Source organism: Trachurus japonicus, chromosome 22, assembly GCF_045865225.1.
Source record: "Trachurus japonicus isolate A0001 chromosome 22, Traja_1.0".
Classification (NCBI taxonomy): Eukaryota; Metazoa; Chordata; class Actinopteri; order Carangiformes; family Carangidae; genus Trachurus; species Trachurus japonicus.
Window position 1 is genome coordinate 23,998,914 of NC_140928.1, and position 19,516 is coordinate 24,018,429.

Sequence of the window (19,516 nt, forward strand, 5' to 3'; positions counted from 1 at the left end):
CGATAGTGTGAGATACAAATTCAAATTTAAGGTGTTATGGTTAATTTTTGACGCTGATGATATTTTGTCTTTGTCCGAGCAGTTGCCTGGATTCCTTGAACTCATCGTCGAGTACTTCCGCCGCTGTCTGATTGAGATGTTTGGCATCCTGGAGGAGTTTGAGGTGGGCACTGTGGCTCATAAAAACCTTTTGGAACCTGCATCCGAACAGAAAGAAGAACCTGTCGCTGACCAGGAAACAGACTCTATTGTCCAATCTGAACCTGAGTCAGCCCCCGCGGCACCAGAGGCACAAGAGGAGCAAGCAGGAGGCGCCGCGGAGGAAGCTCCACCTGCCGCTTCAGAACCCGAGGCAGTCGTGGTAAATGGTGAGAAGGAGGAGTCTGAGGCGAGCGTAAAGAAGGAGGACAAGAGTAAAGAAGACAGGGAGAAAGAGGAGAAGGAAGAGAAGAGCGAAGAAGTGGTGGAGTGTAAAAAGGAGTCTGTGGATCAACCTGTAACAGACATAGAGCCTAAACCTAAACAAGCCAGCAAATATGATAAGCTCCCAATCAAGATCGTCCACAAAGAGGACCTGATTGATGACATGACGGAGCGTTTAGGTTATGTCACCGAGTTCACCAGTGGGCTGCTACACTGGCAGGCAGGAGGCGGAGACTCCACCGCACACATCCAGACACACTTTGAACCCCGAACCGCACCAGCTGCCAGGGCGGAGGAGAACAAAGAGGAAAACAAAACGGAAGATGGAAAGAAACAACCCCAACAACCCCCGAAACATATCACTGCTACTATAGACGATGTTCTGTGCGCTCGGGTCGACGCTCTCTCTTACGCTCACCCCGCGCGCTCCCTGCCGTCCTACCCCTTCAGGGTGCACTCGGACGGGGAGCGGGACCACATCACCCTGCTGGAGGACGAGCCCCGCTGCCTGGACGAGGCGCCGCTCTCCACCACGTCCTCCTGGCAGGACTCGCTGTCCAAGCGGTGCCTCTGCGTCTCCAACATCGTCCGGAGCCTGTCCTTCATCCCGGGGAACGACTCGGACATGTCGCGCCACCCCGCCCTGGTCCTCCTCCTGGGCCGGCTGCTCCTGCTGCACCACCAGCACCCGGAGAGGAACAGGTCGCCCCCTAGCTACCAGAGAGACGAGCAGCGGGAGCAGGGCCTGTCCAGCAGCAAGGAGGAGTGGTGGTGGGAGTGTCTGAATCTGCTCAGGGAGAACGCCATGGTCACGCTGGCCAACATCTCCGGCCAGCTGGATCTCTCCAACTATTCCGACACCATCTGCCTCCCCATCCTGGACGGCCTCCTCCACTGGATGGTGTGCCCCTCGGCCGAAGCCCAGGACCCCTTCCCGTCGGTGGCGCCTCACTCCCTGCTCTCTCCCCAAAGGCTGGTGCTGGAGTGTCTGTGCAAGCTGAGCATCCAGGAGGGCAACGTGGACCTCCTGCTGGCTACCCCCCCTTTCAGCCGACAGGAGAAGCTCTTCACGGTCCTGGTCCGTTACGTGGGTCAGAGGAAGGCCCAGGTGTACAGGGAGATGGCGGTGGCCGTCCTCTCCCACCTGGCGCAGGGAGACCCCACGGCAGCACGCGCCATAGCCATGCAGAAGGGCTGCGTGGGTAATCTGGTGGGTTTCCTGGAGGACGGGGTCAGCATGGCGCAGTACCAGCAGAACCCTCACAGCCTGCTGCACATGGGGCACCCCCCCATGGACCCGCCCAGCATAAACATGATGTGCAGAGCGGCTAAAGGCCTGCTGGCCATGGCCAAGGTGGAGGAGAACAAGACAGAGTTTGTGCTGTACGAAAGCAGATTATTAGACATCTCCATTTCTTCCGTGCTCAGCTCGGGAGTGGTGGCCATTATTTGCCAAGTTCTCTTTCACTTAGGGAAATTATGACAGGAGGAGAGGCGGGACTTACACAGCAGGCCCTGAGGTGGACAAGATATTTCTGTGGTTTTTCTATTTTTATTTATCAAAATTACAGAAAATGTTTGTTTTTTTAAAAGAAGTATCCACATAAACAAAATATCTATATATGTATAGCTTCTAGGCCCTGTTAAAAAAGTGGGTTTGGGATTTGAAAGCTCATTTTAATACAAATATTTAATACCTGCTGGTGTTGGATTGCTATGTTTAATATTTGGTTTGGCGTTTGTTTTTGTTCTGTTTACTTTTTTCAGCCAAAGCTGCCACCAGATTTTGGTGCTGAATTACATGGTTCCTTTCGAGTCGATGAGTCGTTGAGATGTTTTTCAGTTTTATAAATGCTAATATACTCATCAACATTTTGTTAATGGAGAGTATTTATTTAAAATGTGACACTGTACAGTAGTTTGAACTTTTTTGCCAACAGTTGTGGGGGGGGAAAAAACACTGACTTTTTAAAGTGAAATGTATATGTCTCCATCGCTGGAAGATAAATTGTGCAATAGGACTAGAGCAAGTTGTCCGTTTTGAGAACAAGAAGAAAATGTACATATTTAAGGACACCTGCAGTGTGTGCTTTAGGCCATGAGGAGGCAGCATTGCACCAGCCAATCAACACGAGAGAAGCGCATCTGTCAAAAGAAGCATCTAATTTATCAATCATAGCCTCAACGACTTTCACAGATGAACTTTGTGTTTCCTAAGCACTTGTGTTATGTCTGTATTTTTTCATCACTGTGTATATAAACCGTTGTACAATGGACGCACATGATTCTTTCGGTCTCTATCAAGCATAGCAAGAGATGGGACTTTCTGACTATTATAACAAATGCTTTTATTGTTGGTAAAATTTGTTATTGTTATTATACATATTTTGTTAATGGGGTCAAATATTTGAACATGGCAGATGTAACTGATGTTTCAATGTAAAAAAAAATAATTCCTGTATGCATTGTATTATAGCTGAGAAAACAATCGCTTTGGTAATCAAACATGGAAGTGCCAGGGTGAGAGGATATCTAGGCGAGGTTACATAAGAAAACCTGAACACATTTCTGTTTGTTACTGTCCTCCATTCATGTCAATGGGCATATTTTTGAATCTAGATAATGCTCCAAACAAGTCTGAAAAGATCCTTCAAAATGTCCTGGAAGCTCATTGTAAAATTTGCCTTTTTTCGTATGACTCCATGTCTCTCTTTTATTCAGTATCCACATTTATACTCTGTGCTGCACATGTCACAAATAAATGTACAATGAACATCATTAAGCACCGGAGACGTTGCATTGTGTCCAGACAATCTTAGGCCAATAAAACTAACATCAACTGCTTACATGGTCTGCCTTTCATTGACTTCACCCAAAATCCATTTGATCACAGGCAAAAATTCTTAAATTGGACAATGACTGAAATCCTGCATCACTCAGGGGTCCAGAGGACGCCTGATAAGAGGACCTGATTGCTTTTTGTCTGATCACAGTATTTGATTGTATGCAAATATCTCGGTTTAAAGGCAAAGATGAGATCTTTTCAGTTGTCCCTTCAAAGGTTTTGAATTTGGTTACTAAATGCCACCTCTAAGGACCGATAGGGCACCGACAGATCAGATAAATTGCTCTACTACATCATTTTAGCTGGAAGGTGCTGATTACAACTGCTGAGTTCAGACGTGTTCACAGAGGCTCTTCCTTACCGCAGATTGTTTTGTAATTTCATTTGAAGTGCTGACTCGTTTGTGCCTATGACAAAAAAGAGAGATTGCAGCAACTCTATAACCATGTGTGCAATGTGAAACTTGGCAGCAGTTCCGGCCTTTAGTCACACTGAGACATACTGTACAGCAACAGTGGGTAGATGGGGAGATGAGTGACAGAGGAATGAATCTTACAGGGCCTGCATTTGTTTCCACTTTCACTGCGAACCACACACTTTAAAAAATACCCTCTCTGTTTGTTGATGAATTTCTGAACCCACTGCAAGAACATAGACTTGCTCCCAGTTTAGAAACTCTTTCAACTCTGTGCTTAAAATCTATGACAACCCTGCTTTCCCTGCCAGTCAGTTTAGTTTACATGTAAGGACAGTGAATGCATGTGACGTTCTTTGCGAGAGAGATCCAAAGTAGAGCTACTCTGTTGACAGATTTCAAACAGAATGTAAATATAAATAGATTAACTCATCTATTGTTCACATGATACTCTACTGTATATTCATGATGGGCTCATGCAACAGTCTGGCTCTCAACTGCAACACTTTCATTTCTATTCTCTGAAGATCCCAAACTAGAGCACTGGTTTCCCTGATTTCATCATCGAGAAAGAAGTCGGTGATCTTTCCATCCCCCCCATTCTCTGCATGTAGCTTCCTTCTCACGTCCTCTCACCACTGTCACACTCCTGAGGCACATGTGCTCTAAATGAGAGGAAAACCACCAGGAGCAGGACAAACATCATTCCATGCATTCATTCAGACTTGATGTCACTCAATTGTTGGTGATTTTCCTGCTCTGTTAGTTTCTCTCTTTTATCTTTGGTTGTAGTACATGATGGTACTTTACAACTCCCTCTCTGTTTTGTGTTGATGTATTTAGTGTCTGCTGAGTGTGTAAGACATTTTGTCTTTGTCCTAAGTGAACTCGTATCAGTTCTCCACAGTGCTGCTCTCTCACTGACCCTCAAGTTCACCTTTTGTTAAATTGTAGTAAGTTCTGACCTGTTATTCACCCACTTCAGTGATTTTAATACTAGAGGCATCCGTTTTTATTTCTTTTTTATTATATTTGATTCAAAATTGTACAGTGAAATCCCATGACTAGATTATATTTAGCCTCCAGCATTATTCACAGTGTGAGAAATTATGGCCGTGCTACTGATCTCCCAATATCAAATCAAAGGTAATATTGTTATGATAAATGAATAGCGCACTGTCATATTCACTTCACAAATTGTTTTTGGATTTGTCTCTACAGTCTAATGTGTATTATTATCATTATTTCTCTTATTTAGATGGCCGTTTGCCCAGACTCATAGGTCTGTCATTTTGTTTAATGAGGGCTCAGGTAGCAATGGCTTTTAAAGGCAGCGATAAACACAAATCAAAAATTCAGTTTACGTGCAAGATGTATTCCCTACTGTCTTTATAGTGCTGCCTGCTCCTTTCCTTTCACATTGAGTATGTTTTCTAGCATTAGTATGGAAGAAAGAGAAGCGCTAGAGAAGGACAGAGCTGCCAGCGACACATTTTTCCACAGGTTACACTGACTGAATGTGATAAGAGAATAGTCTTTTCCTAGAATTGTTACTTCCTATTTAGTAGGAATTTGATGTCTTTCTCCCTCCCTTCCTTTGCTAGGGGAAATGTGGGCATAATATTTAGTCCTATTTTAAGCTGCCGTTAATAATAGCATTCCTAAGGTTGACAACACAGGCAATAAACATACTCATCACAGGCTGTGTGATTGTAAGCTGGATTTCCTGGCTGCAGAGGCACAATCAGTCATTCTGGTCTTATTTAAAATCTTTACCGACACCTTAAAATTAATTACAGCGTGCCCGAGAGGCGGCTGACAGTTTGACTGATTCCTAACTAATGTTTCTGTGGAGAAAGAAATGATTCATATTACTTCTGGGTATGCCTTGGCATCTTAACTGTTTGCTGTATTGCTTTTTACACGCATGCACCTGCGCATTACAAACAAGAGACTTAGCCCACATACATCTGAGTGTTTTTTTCAATTTCAGCCTGTCATTTAGAGTTTGGAGGGAAAGTGGGTAGCTGTACTTTTTTGGTGATGGAGGATGTGTTTCAAGTAGGCAGCCAACCGCAGGAGAAAACCTCCCACACTCCTGTGCCTCTGAGAAGCTGAGTCATCGAGCTCTGACAGGATGGATGTGGTGGATGAGAGGAGGCCAGGTCCTTCATTGGCTGCTGTTGACCCGAGATCCCCGCCCCGCTGCCTCTCACCGCTAACACAGGTGGATGAATGAGCACTGGGTAAACTGACCTTTCCAGTGACATGTTACAATATACTGTATGTGTAGTAACAGTGTTTTTTTTTAAATCCGACTGGAGCTGATCACTATGACCATCATTCCTCCCCCTTGATGAGGCTTCAGTGTGCTCTTTCATGTCCGGCTTTCCAAGCGAAACAATACTGCCTGGATGAGGCCTTGGCAGGATGTGATTCAGGCCCATGTTGTTCTTGGATTCAGACTCAAAGGCCCCTATCATGTCCACCCATTTCCCGACACAAACACAGCTTCAGCCATATGTCATCACGCTGCTTAACGAGCCCCATAGTTAAGGAATTAGTCTGGAGGGTTTACAGATCATTAGCAGCCATTGAAAACATCCAGGGCTTTCCAACAGATTAAGTGAAACATGTGCCACTTGATAGCTTCACATGCCCAGCAGCAGCAGCCAATCATGTTGTCAGGCAGTTTGCAGATGCGTGACACAGCTTCAACTGCTTCAACAGCTTACACACTACTGTACATGACCACTTCCTGAGACATGTCATTACGTCAGCGTGTTTGTTGTTGTAAAGTAATGCACCGATGCTCCATTTCTAATCTGTTTTTCAGTTAATCAAGATCAATGTTTCATAGAACAAATGTATTGGCAGATCATAAAAGTAGCCTACAGTGAGATGAAATTACTTCCCTCTTTGCTCAAAGTAAGTCTGAACAATTAAGTCCTCTCACATATCAAGAAATAGAGCCAGACTTCTTTCCAGATGACTGTGTGGCTGTGGGAGTGAATGAGCTAAATGCTTGGGTGCCTCAGAGGTAGATGAGGAGGTGTGTGTGTGTCTCTGTGTGCATGTTCACATGTACCTGTGTGTGTGTGTGTGTGTGTGTGCGGGGGTGCTGAGAGGAGGACAGATGACAGAGGAACTGTAGGCCGATGGTGTAATCACCTGCACTAATGGAGCTAAACAGGAAATTGCGTCATCAGAGAATTGAACTTGGCATGTATGAGGCGACATCACTGCACATCTGTTTTCAGTAGAACTAGTTTATATGACTAATAGCTCGTGCCCCCGGGCACTGAATGATTTACTGACAATGTTTGTTCAGTCTCTTCAGTCTTGTTATTATCTTCCTGAATCGTGTTGATTCATTTAATAATTGCCCTCACTGTTACGCCTGTTTGTTCAGGGCATTTACCTATGAATACCTAATTCCAACATGCATAAAAATATTTTGTAGTTTGCTGGGGGACATTTATAAATGTCAATACAATATTTCACTGTCTGGATTTCTATCCAAAATGTAAAAGCATGGATGGATGTATGTATCATAAGAAAGGGATAATGGACTTAAGAGATTGGGCTTTTAATGCAATGGCCACCTTTTATTGTTCAGAGTGATGGCTCACTGCAAACAGGGCCTCCTTCCCTGACTCTGTCTCCTTGTCAATTTTACTGGCATTACGACACACATGAAAAGTAGCTTGTCTTGGTTCTGGGAATGTTTTACAAATACTCAATTATTCAGAATAGAGATTATGAACTGACGTTGTCTTAGGTGGCCCTCACTATTCACCTCAACATCAAATTAGATCTGGGATAGTCTGATAGCTCATCACTTCTTACCAAATGTGTAAGGACTAGCAAAATCTGATGTTAAAGGTCTTAGAATAGCCTACGGAAACCGCTATGGTGCGTTCCAGGCAGGCTTTTTAACCCGTAAGTCACGACTTCAAGTCACCAGTTACGAGTTTGTAGCGTTCCAGGCAAGTTACGAGTTACGAACTGGGAACTGGGAGTAGATCGATCTACTACGAGTTCACAAGTGGGAAGTTACGAGTTTGACTGTACGTTCTAACGGGTAACCATATAGGAAAAACACGAGTTACGGGTTGCCTGGAACGCACCATAAGAACCAACACAGGATGTTTATTTTTGTTCAAATTGCATGCATCCTACACATATTGATGGTGTTTTTTAAGCAAACAAGTTATAGGCCTAGATAATAGCCTACTCCAACTCCTGAAATCCTGAAATTGCTGTTTGCATGTATTGACATGGATACATGACTTGGTTTCTCAACACTTTCTGACTTTCCCTAGGCTACATTTTAGATTTTATTATAGCCAGATCATTATCGTATAGTTAGTAGCTAGTTGTGGATTTAGAGACATGAGAGGACATAGGTTAAATGTTTAGAGTTGTGATGTTTATTCAGAAGTATCAATAGCCCCAGTGCCCCCCCCCCCCCCCCCCCAGGCGCCGCCCCTGCTAATCGGGCCCTCCCCCTTGTTACCCCCCCTCGTGTTACCGACGCCTGCAGCCAGGTCCGTGGACCGCGGCTTGGGAACCCCTTCGACAGCCCGGCGTCCTTCCCCTTTGCACCTCCTCAGTAGTGAGTGAGTGACTTCAACCGCGGTCGGAGGGGGAGGAGCAGGCTGGGAGGCTCTGCTCCGCTGCCGTGTTGATGTTTGTTGTTTGCGAGGGTGGCAGCAGCAGCAGCAGCAGCAGCAGCAGCACCGTGTGCGTGGACGGGGGGACACCGAGAGGAGGAGGGCTGTCGACCGGCCTGCCTGCGCGCTTCTTCTGTCTCCTGGTTGGGGGGGAATGCTGCAACTTTTTCCCCCAAAAAACGAGGCGGAATGATGCGAATTCCTGATGATTGTTCGTCTGTTGTTGCTGTGACACACTGGGAGACATGGCTGTGAGGTCCTTCTTGGGTTGTGTTGTGCGCAAACACTCATAGTGTTATTATTATTTTTTGCCACGGCCAGTCAGGATGCTGGAGCTCGTCTGAGAGCTCCCCGCCGTGTGTTGCTTTCTCTGGATTTCCCTTCCCCTTTACACACCAACTTCATCTTCTTTGACGACGACCGGGGGCCAGATTCAAAGTCGTTTTTTCCTTCCTTCTTTCTTTCTTTTTTCTTTTTACCCTTTAAACTTACAAAAATGGTGTTCCTCGTTTTGTCCTCGACTCGCAACAAACCTGGGTAACGACAGGAGCAGCTACGTGACAACACCCCGACACGACGACGACCAGCGCTACTTTCCCTCGGTGAGGCAGCAGCGGCTCAGCGGGCACAGCGGACAGACACAGCCGGGGTGTGTGTATGTGTGTGTGTGGTGTATGTGTGTGTGTATGTGTGTGTGTGTGTGTGTGTGTGTGTGTGTGTGTGTGGTGTTAGGTGGCTGACAGCGCAGCCCGGAGCTCACTCAAGAGTTCAGAGTTAACCAGCCAAGTCAAAGCACAACGAGGCTGAAGTGAGTCTCTAACTAAGCTAACTTGGCCCTTTTTAATTGCACAAGTTGGCCAACGTGCTAATATCAACTCTCCCACAGTCACCTCTCCACCTCGCTAGCCGCGTTAGCCTTAGCAGCGTTTTAAGGTTTAGTTTCTGTGTGATGCTAACAAAGGCGCTGTTAATGTGACGCTGTGGTATGCGAGAGCTGCTGCTGCTGCTGCTGCTGGTGAAGTTATGTGCCAAGTTAGCTAACGTTACATTAGCCAAACCTGCTGCACTAGCTTTATTTACAGCTCACTCGAGGCTACACAGATCTTTGGATGATAGTATAAGTGCGTTGTGTGAGCAGTAGCTGGATATTATTAATAACAATGTGTTGCACTTATCACAAACTTTCCCCCTCTCCACTAAGTTACACTTTGCACTGTGAATTGTTGGACTTGCTCTGTCAACTTTGCTTGAACTGGTTTGTGTTTTTCTTCACAGTGGCGCATCTGCCCCGGGATTTATTCAGCTGTGAGGATTTTTTCTTCTGAAACGGCGATTGATGCATCTCGGGGTGTCCGAGTCCATGAGAGAGTGCGAGTACAGCCAAATCAGCACTCGCAGCTCCACACCAATGGAGACCCCTTACAAGAAAAGGACCCCAAAGAAGAGGAAGTGGGAGTCCTTCCCCGGTCGGAATAAATTTTACTGCAATGGGAGGATTATGATGGCCAAGCAGACAGGGGTTTTCTACCTCACCCTTGTCCTCATTCTAGTCACATGTGGACTTTTCTTCACCTTTGAGTAAGTATTGTTGAAACTGTCTTCAATCTGTGTGCCTCCCCACCCCCATCTGTTTGTTTTTTTTACACGAACACACTGACATTGTGGATCGGATGGGCTCAGCTGTCAGAGAGAGAGAAAAAAAGTTTAGATATGGGTCTGTTATGTCACCGCCATCGCTGTGGAGTGGGTGCATTTCCTGTGATCTCTTCAGGGCTCAGCGACATGTCAGGACAAACTGGTTGGGGGGATTAGACACACAGGCATGTCTGCTTTGAGGAAGTACAGAAAATATAACTCTGCAGTACCGGTAGGTTTGTTATACCAGTGAGCAGATGTTGTTGATGGAAACTTTGTGGTTCCTTTGAAAGTGTGCGGGTTTCCTGATTTGCTTATGGGTTATGTCCTCGCACAGAATATTCATCTTAAAAAAGGGGGGGCATGCTGTATTCTGTGCCCGCTGTGGTGTCCTCAAACCAGGTGTTGAACCCTGTGTGTTGCTGATCTGTAGCTGACCCGAGTTTGATATTTAACCATTTGTTTTTCTAACTCTACACTGTGATACTGATCTGCTCTTATAACGTTCCAGATAAGCAACTGTCTCTTCATTGGTCTGGTTAGCATTTATCTCTTGACAAGTCATTAATTGCTTATAGAGTAGACTATTCAGTGTCTGTCAGCCTGCACTCCCTTAATCATGGTCTCACTATCCCCAAAGGAGCCCTCTGTCTTTCTCTCACTGGTACAACGACCTGTAATGAACAGGGACCATGCTTCTCTCTATATCCTCACATCCAGCCCCTCATCTTCACCTCATCCTGGACAAATTGACCAACTCTGACTGAAGTACATGGTACAGCATGTAGACATAGACACTGACCTGAATGCTGCCAACACTAGAGTCTGCTTCCAAGAGATCTCTCCTCATTAGTCCAGAGTAATCACTATGACATGTATCATCTCAGAAACCCCATCTATAACAGATAACAATCCTGCTCCATCATGCAATTTGTTGCTCAATCGGAGAGTCTTTATCAGGGTAAAGTGCTTCAGAGCCTCAGAGAGCTTTATAGGCAAAATACGTGCAGTGCTGCTGTTCGGTATCTGTACTATAAAGATAGTCCACAGACAATACACACTCTCTGGCCACTTATTCAGCCGCATATGTGTAATCTAATTTAGTCCAATATAAAGCTTATACATTGGGGTTTTAGTGACATAGAGGTTGTAGTTGTTGTCTTTGCACTTCATAAACGTTTTTCTAATATCCTACCCCTCCTTGTAAGCAGAAGGATCAACAGAATATTACATGTTATAGTGTAGTCCAGTACAGCAACACCATCTGCTTTGACTAAAAGTTGAATGAAGGCCATTCTATAGCATTTTACCTGAGAACATGACCACTGAGTGGAGGAATGCCTGTAAATAGTTTGCATACAATCATTATTATAGATAAAACTGAAACAAAGTTTGTAAATGTATAAAACATTGTGTCCTCACACACTTCAGAACATTTTTATCTGGTCTATGTACGTTGGTGTATGTTCAACAACAGTAACTTTTAGTCACATTTAAACACATTACTTCTTCTGACATTTTAAAGACTAAACGGTTAATTGGAAAAAAGACAGATCAGTTGAAAAATGAAAATGACTTGCGCATGTGTGTTATTTGGCTAATAGCATGTTTATAGGGATCAATTTCATAACCATAAAACACTGAGGTGTCCCTTTTTAAACCACTGCAGACCAGCATTTTTTGAATTCCTCTATCAGCCGTGACCTCTGGACCACTACATCTTTCAATACATTGTCACTTCAGCAAAGATACTGACATAACCCTTGACCAAAGGGCAGTGAGAATATTGCAGACTCAAAAATCTCCAACCCTCGTTATTATAGAACCATTGATTTAAAAAAAAAAAAAAGGGACTGAAATGGGAGGGAAACATATTGCAGTGCCCATTTGAACCTGGATGTTCCCCAGCACCCACATGGAGGATACCAGATGCTTCCTGATGATGCCTGTCCCCTCTTGGATGGCTTCATTTCCTTATCCGTGAGTGACCAGTTAGTGGGCCAGGGACCAGTGTCCACTGTTTGTTGTGACAACAGGGGACATTTTTCAGGAACGCCGCGCAACCACAAAGCCACTTTTCAGCTTAGCACTGTCCGCTCTGCTCAGCTGTCCATGCCCCCGAGCCGACAGAGTCCTCCTGACTTTCCTCTCTCTCCCCCCACCCTACTCCCATCAGCTGAAAGAAGACATTTATTGGACAAGGGGAAAGTCAGCAGACCTGCATATTGGCTTCTGTTGTCATTAGCTGTAATGCGTTTCGATTAGATGTGTTTTTCTAACCCCTCGCGCCAGTTGTCAGCATAGCGGAGAAGAGCTCCTCATTCAGTTAGTAAAGGCTTCTTCTGTCTCTTGAATTGCCTCCGTATCCTTTTATGGTGCTTTAAATTAGACTGTGGTATGATCACACGTGGTCTGTATCTGTCTGGAGTCCAGAAAGAGTCAACAGATGGTGAGTATTTAGGGATGGAGACATGCACAGAACGTTTAGCTGAGATCTTTCTACATCTCCATATTTCTTTTTGCTTTTTTTCTTTGTCTCTGTCTAAGGGGTGCTCAGCCATGCACAATAAACCCTGTTAGTGACCGGCAGACTTTGGTCTGTTTATTATTCTGTTGCTGGCTCCCTCCAGACGTCCATGTGTGCTGTTGTTGCACATGTTGTTGCACACTTATGCCTAGTAAAAGTTCACTGAGGCAGATGTTTGAAGTGGTATTCTGTTACATTGTTGTGTTCGGTGTGAAAATTTGTCTGAAGAACTACAGCTTTGGACAGGGAGAAGGCTGAACGCTTTGGTTTGAATTGTATTTTTATATTCAGTTAGTCAAATGTAATATAGTGGTCATCATAACTGGGCTGTGACATTAGGCAGTGAATACCTGCTACATGTGTGTTGCATTAATTTGTGAAACACCGTTATGGTGCTGAGATGACGGCATTTATAGAGATCTTCTATCTACAGTAAAGAGCTTTGCAATGTCTCATTAGTCCATTAACACACACTGATGGCAGTGGCTGTGGTGCCTCGGGGACCATTGGGAGCTGCTTGGGGTTCAGTGTGTAGCCTGAGAACACTTCCACACATGGACAGGAGGAGCTGGGGAAATGCAGACCAGTGTTTATTGTAGATGTCCTGCTCTTCATCCTGAGCCCCCGTTGAATCAGTCAACCAACAGTAAATTTGTGACTATTTTTATATTTATTTCAAGAAAATAATCCTTACCTTCTTTGAAGAAAATGATGGTAAATTGAATATGACATGTCACACGTACAGCATGATATACCGTAACATGGCTAGATAAAACTTTGGGCTGAGAGTTTATGATGGGTATTTTATATAAAACCTACTGGAGCCTGCTAGATCCACCTGGGATTTTAAGACTAAGTGATGATTGATGAAGAACACATTTGAAACATCAGCAACACAGTGCTGGTATAGCAGTACTTGTACTAGACTGTTGTCACCCATGCTGGAGAGTTCAGTAGCTGGGCTGATTGAATTTGCATATGTTTGGTTTAACTGTTTTATTTGTGAGCAACTGTAAACTGTTGAATGTTTTCCATACAACTGGAACTGGTTAGGGTGGTTGTTGTCACTGCCAATGTTTGATGGTTGAGTTTAGGGGTGAACGGCATGAATGGTATAGAAAGAACACAAGTATGAATTTGAGCTGTGGTATGGATTTTGACTTTATTGGTAGAGCAGGAGTAGCAAGAGGTAGCAACACAGCAGTATCATTTTGCATTTTTTCCCACTGCAGTTCTGAACTGTGTGTTCTTAAAATACTTCTGTACGATGTGAAACATGTCCTAGTAATACAAGAGCTATAATACCAGTGTTCTAGTCATCTACTGTTCTTATTTTGCAGTTCTTTCTTGTAGTTTTGTGTGTTGCAAAACTGAACAGCAAAATCTTTATCCTGAGATCAGAGCAGCACATGTAGGCCTAGTTGATATCGGCATGCATAGGCTACAGCCCATTTCAGTGATGCAAGAATGGGTCAGGCTTTGTCCTGCACATTTAGCTGCATCTAATTTATGTCCATCAGTAAATCCTGTAGCCACTTTATTTATGGTGCGGTACACTGCTAGGGAGTGTGTTCTGCCTGGCAGCTCTGATTCACGGGGAAAATTCTTGCTCTCTGCGCAGAGTGGAACCAAACTGCTCCATGTCCACTCACATTTATCTGCCAAAATGAAATTTTCTGCTGTAAAACATTTAGAGATTATGTTTGCTCTCCACATCAAGTTCTTTAAACATTCACATTTTTTTCAGCTTGCTGCTTCTTTTAAAAATTGTGATTTACCCACTTTTTGACTGTAGCAGATGATGAGACCCACTCAAGAAAACCAATTGAGCCTGTTTAGCAGGTGGCTAGGCTAGCTAAAGTGACCCTGTCATAAATACTACCTGAGAGCCACTAAACAAAACAGACTGGTTCCTATTTTGAATAGAAAACACAGTTCCTGTTTGATGTGTTCATTAAATATCTGTAGTAGTTATTTCCTTGAACCAAACTACTCTTTGTACACCCGTCACCAGTGGCCATGATTTCATCTATGTATACCTTTTTTACGAATGTCCCATTCCAATTGTGTATGCAACTATGCACTAAACTAACTAAGAGTGCAATTCATTTTTTAGAAGCAAAGGCCTTGGGGAAAATCCAGCTCAGTCACATAGCTTTTGGCTGACCAACTGTTGAGTCTTAAAGGGATAGTTCACCCTAGAATGATATTTTGCTCATTATCTACTCACCCTCATGTTGACTAAGGGCTGGAAGAAGTTTCAGAGTCCTCCGTCCCTTCTCTGAGTTACAGGGGGTCTCAGCATAGCAGTGCATGTCCATATAACGGTTGTAAAGGGACACCAGAGCTCTTCGTAAAAAAACACACACAAAAAAACATCCAAATACCTCCATGCTGCTCGTATGTAATGTCCGTCTTGTGCTGAAGCCCCAAATTGCGTAATTGTCCCGAAAAAAATTAAATAAGTCTATATTTTAAGCTTGTTTGTAGCGGAAGCTTCTCGAAGCTCCTCTTCCTGGTCCGTCCAAATCTCGCGTGATTTGCGCCGGCGTCAGTGCGGTTACTGCGAATCACGCGAGATTTCGGGACAATTACGCAATTTGGGGCTTCAGCACAAGACGGACATTACATACGAGCAGCATGGAGGTATTTGGATGTTTTTTTGTGTGTGTTTTTTTACGAAGAGCTCTGGTGTCCCTTTGCAACCGTTATATGGACATGCACTGCTACGCCAAGACCCCCTGTAACTCAGAGAAGGGACGGAGGACTCTGAAACTTCTTCCAGCCCTTAGTCCACATGAGGGTGAGTAGATAATGAGCGAAATATCATTCTAGGGTGAACTATCCCTTTAATCACTTTGTCGATCAGCCGTTTGTGATCATAGAGCTGACCATGCTGTTGCGGCCAAGTTAAAAACAGAACACATGAAAAGAAAAGAAAGCACCAGACTAACAACTCAGTTGAAACATTAAGAAAGAAAATAATGGTATACAGATGAACCAAAGACTACAGATCACTGGGAAATGGTCAGAAAGCCTTATTGTACAATGGTTCAATTTTGAATTTACACATTTACAAGTCTGTCGTTTTCATCAGAGCAGCGTTTATTCTGGTTCAGCAGTTGTTGTGTAAATCAACATGCAAACTGGTCTAGTAAATTGTCTGGCAAATTATCTCCCAATCTTAAATCTTGATTAGCACCAGCAAAATAAAATTCATCTGCTATACAAGTTGCTGAAAATAATCTTGCTTAGATATCGTAATGATGAAACCACCTCAGGCTGATGTGGTTATGTTTGTGCACAGGTTAAATGAAAGGCCAACGCTTTAAATGGACTAGTAGGGCGAGGTCGGGTTCCTCAGAAATAGTCTTGGTCATCTCCTCCTTGTGAAAGAACGATAACCTTGTAACCCTGTGTAATACCCCAGGCATTGTAGGCCTGCTTCATTCAGAGAATACAGCAGCTCTAAAGACCCCACTCAGGCATGCCATCTTTTCACTCTCCTGTTACAAATTTGATAGAGTGAAATCAGTGAAATGGTTCTTTCTTTCTTTCTGGTACTATGTTAGTTCAGCACATACTCCAGAAGAATAGCAAGTGGGTTTGCTGCATGCTTGGGCAAAATAATAAGCTTTTGGAAACTCACAACGGCAACCAATTGCGAAAGAGTCTTTGTCCTCATAATTTGAACAGTCACACCCATGGTAGATGTGGTTTTCAAAGACAAGAAAAGCATTTCTCTCTAGCCAAGCTGACAAATATTTAAGCGTGAGCCATTCCTGATATAATCTCACTGTTTTCCATTCCGTTGAATAGAAGAAACAGCAGTTTCCACAAACAAGAGCATACAATGTTCTGATTTTATGAGTGCACTCATTTCCTAGGTAGGTAAACAGGGTCAATGGAGATGACAGTCTTTACTGTTTACTCGTGTATGAATATCAGCTAGCCACATCTAGGTCATTTTAGAAGTGAATATGTTTTAGATGTGACTCTAATTCCTCACAGAACTCCTGTCAGAGACTTTATTGCTGCTGTCTGTTTTGCTCTAGGAGCAAGAGGCAGAGCTGTCACCTAGCCTCACTGAAACCAGGAATCATGTCCAGCTGTTTGCTTTTTTGTAGTGTGATTCCTCCCCCTGCCTAGCTCCAAGCCTTCAATCGACCTTGCACCCTCTGTTTGTCACACAGCTTTCCCATGCTAGCACATTCACTCCCTGTGCCAGGGGTAATTGAGTGCATGGCACATGTTAGTGGGAAGGTTACGCTTGTGAATTTTGGGGCTCTCACGCACACAGGACCGTTGCAGTCCTAGGATCGTCTCGCGCACCTCTGACATCTGTCTGAGAGGTGGAGGGAAATCATGATCCCATGAAGTAGTCGGGGCAAAAACGTAACCATTTGCAAAAGCTTGTCATGTTCAGTAGTTTCATTGACAAATGACTTGGCCTACAGCTAAGAGGGGGTTCATGCTTTGCCCTTGCCTGCCATCTAAAGCAATCAAAATGTAATAAAAGGCAAAGCTGACAAAGCTTTGTATCCATGTAGCCAGATGAATAATGAGACTTTTGGATGAAAGGCCACAAAGCCAAGTGCTTCAAATGCATTTTAACACAACCTTAAGCACATTTGAATATATTCATATATTTGGTTGTTCTGCTGCTTTCACTTGTATATCTGGCTAAACTAGCCTACCTCCTCTCAAGCAAGTGTAATAGGCCCAGTTATTGTATGTGCTGGAAGTAGCATGATCTGTTTGATAGAAGTCTTTTTTTATACAGTATTACAGCACATTGATTGCCTACAAAGCTGTATTGGCCAAATAGGAAAATAAATGAGGGTGCTGTTTATCTCAGGTGATGCTGAAAGGACACCTAGTGATCAGTGCAGGGTGAGGCAAACCGTCACATGGTTGCATCAAGCAGAGATGAAAGTCCCCAAAGCTTAACTCCCAGCTGAGTTTTGAAAAACTGGTTGGCACCATAAGAGGATTTAACAGGAAATGTGATAACGGTAATCTGGATTGGATTATTGTTGAGATTAGCACACCCTATGAGAGGCAAATGAATCGGGAAGCCTCCGCAGGCCCTATTGAGGTAGGAAGATTTCTGTGCAAGTAATCAACATGTCCCACTGGTGCACAGAGGACATTTGCTGAAAAAGAGCTGCAATATCAGATCTACTATAGCCTGACATCACAAGTAGATTGTATGTTAGATTATTTCTGTGTGAAAACATTGTCTTGCTGCTTGTAGATTAGATATATTAAATTTACACCAAATGTTAATGGAGTTAGATAATTAGCAGGGTTTGTTTTGATTGTTGTGTTATTTTCTACTTGCCATGCTACAATACAATGCCTTAAATGGGCTTTCAAACCAAAAAATAATATTACAAAATCTAATCTTCTCTGTGCATCATGTTCACATGTGTCACTACCAGCTTACTACTTTTTCTAAACTCCACCCTAATGGTAATATATACTACAGAAATCTATATAAATACTAAGTTTTTCTTTTGTTAACGAAATGCTGACTGCTGTTTAAATGCTTGTGACCATCTAACTTACTTGTGACCATGCTTGTGACCATCTTACTCATGACTCACTCTGTAAGTCTACATTGACATGTAGTAATGTCTCTTGCAGATGCATTAACCATATACAATGGTGTTGCCCTTGGAATTAGCTATCGAAGCTTTGCTGCATTGCTATCAACACTGACTAATTCATACACTGACAGTCAAGCAGTTCATTTTTATAAGTTGGTTTCTGTTGGAGAGTTATCATCAGTGCAAACTGTCACAGAGAGTCATCCCAGTAATACACAACTTCAGCTCAGCTCTGATTGCCTTAATTGACCAACAAGGCTGTGTTTGTTTGTCAGCCTGTTGCTCCAGGAATTTCACTGATGAAAATTATGTTTGATAAGTTTATATTTAGAATGTTTGGTCAAGTTTATTTTAGACAATCCCACGGGAAGCCAGGCTGGATTTGACTTTTCATACTTCTCTGATTTGTAGAGTGCTTTGGCTGCTGAGTGTATTGTGCCTCTTAATGTGAATGATTTTGGATAAAGATACACAGCTCCATTGCTGCTTCATGTTGTGTCAAACAAATGCCTGCGTGAGGGCGAGGGTTGATTAGGCTACATGTCCACAGAGAGGGCTGGTAAGGAGACAGGCAGGGATGGTAAAAGTTTATGTATTTGTTGACGTTCACTTGCCCACTCATACGGCAGGAATTCTGCTGATGGCCAGTGCAACTGTGATAGACCAGTCCATTGTCGATTTGTCTGTGAGAGCGAGAGAGTGGGGCAAGGAGAGGCAGTGAATCGGTGCATTGTGCACATAAAACTAAACTCTTAAAGAAAAATTTGAATTTTTACACAATAAACAAACACAAACAATAAAACATTACCCATTTAAAATATTTTAAAAGGCCTTGAAAATCAAAGCTGGTTGATATTTCGGCAGGCTGCTACAAAAAAAAAAATGTACGGGAAACACTGTTGTTTTTTCGGATTCTTTCCCTCTTTTGATCATAAATTCTTTCCGCTAACTTTTGACTGGACAAGCAGGATTGATCCCAAGTTATGTTTTCCATATGAATGTGTTTCTGCTCGACATCTGTTTCGAGGTTAGTACAAAACATGCACTGCAGCCCACATATTTACTGGAAGAGAACAATGGCTAGAAAATGACATTTCGAAGCACATTGTCTACTCGTATTTCTTCTGTAGTCGAACTCCCCACTGTATTTCTGTATCAAATGGAACAATAATTCAGCCATCGTCCTCTAAAACCATTTGGTGTGTTGAGACGTTTTAAAGGATTGTAGTAATGTTATCACACTGTCTATATCTTGTTGAATGTCTGTTTCCTTTTTCCTTCCTTGGAGGCTTCAGCTCACTCATGTGGCTGTTTCCAGGGTAACCACATTCCCTCTCGAAATTTACCATGTCTGACATTGGATACTGTCCGTCTCCATGGCAA

The 19,516-nt window shown here is 43.5% G+C and overlaps 2 protein-coding genes across 9 annotated transcripts in view; both read left to right on the forward strand.

Moving 5' to 3' along the window:
* The window catches only part of LOC146964100 (AT-rich interactive domain-containing protein 1B-like), a 207,650-nt gene extending 204,381 nt beyond the window's left edge, over window positions 1–3,269 (forward strand). For all 6 annotated transcript variants that reach the window (XM_085767925.1, XM_085767922.1, XM_085767919.1 and 3 more), the window contains one exon: window positions 83–3,269. In XM_085767925.1, coding sequence (XP_085624051.1) covers window positions 83–1,906 — 1,824 coding nt within the window. In that variant the 3' untranslated portion in view covers window positions 1,907–3,269. The remainder of the gene's footprint in view (window positions 1–82) is intronic.
* Window positions 3,270–8,382: 5,113 nt separating this feature from the next.
* LOC146964102 (palmitoyltransferase ZDHHC14-like) overlaps window positions 8,383–19,516 on the forward strand; it is a 47,802-nt gene continuing 36,668 nt past the window's right edge. For 2 of the 3 annotated variants that reach the window (XM_085768527.1, XM_085768529.1), the window contains exons 1-2: window positions 8,383–8,961; window positions 9,635–9,937. In XM_085768527.1, the coding sequence (XP_085624653.1) occupies window positions 9,696–9,937 (242 nt within the window). In that variant the 5' untranslated portion in view covers window positions 8,383–8,961; window positions 9,635–9,695. Of the gene's footprint in view, window positions 9,009–9,634; window positions 9,938–19,516 lie in introns of all 3 variants that reach the window. The other variant, XM_085768528.1, reaches the window with a different exon arrangement.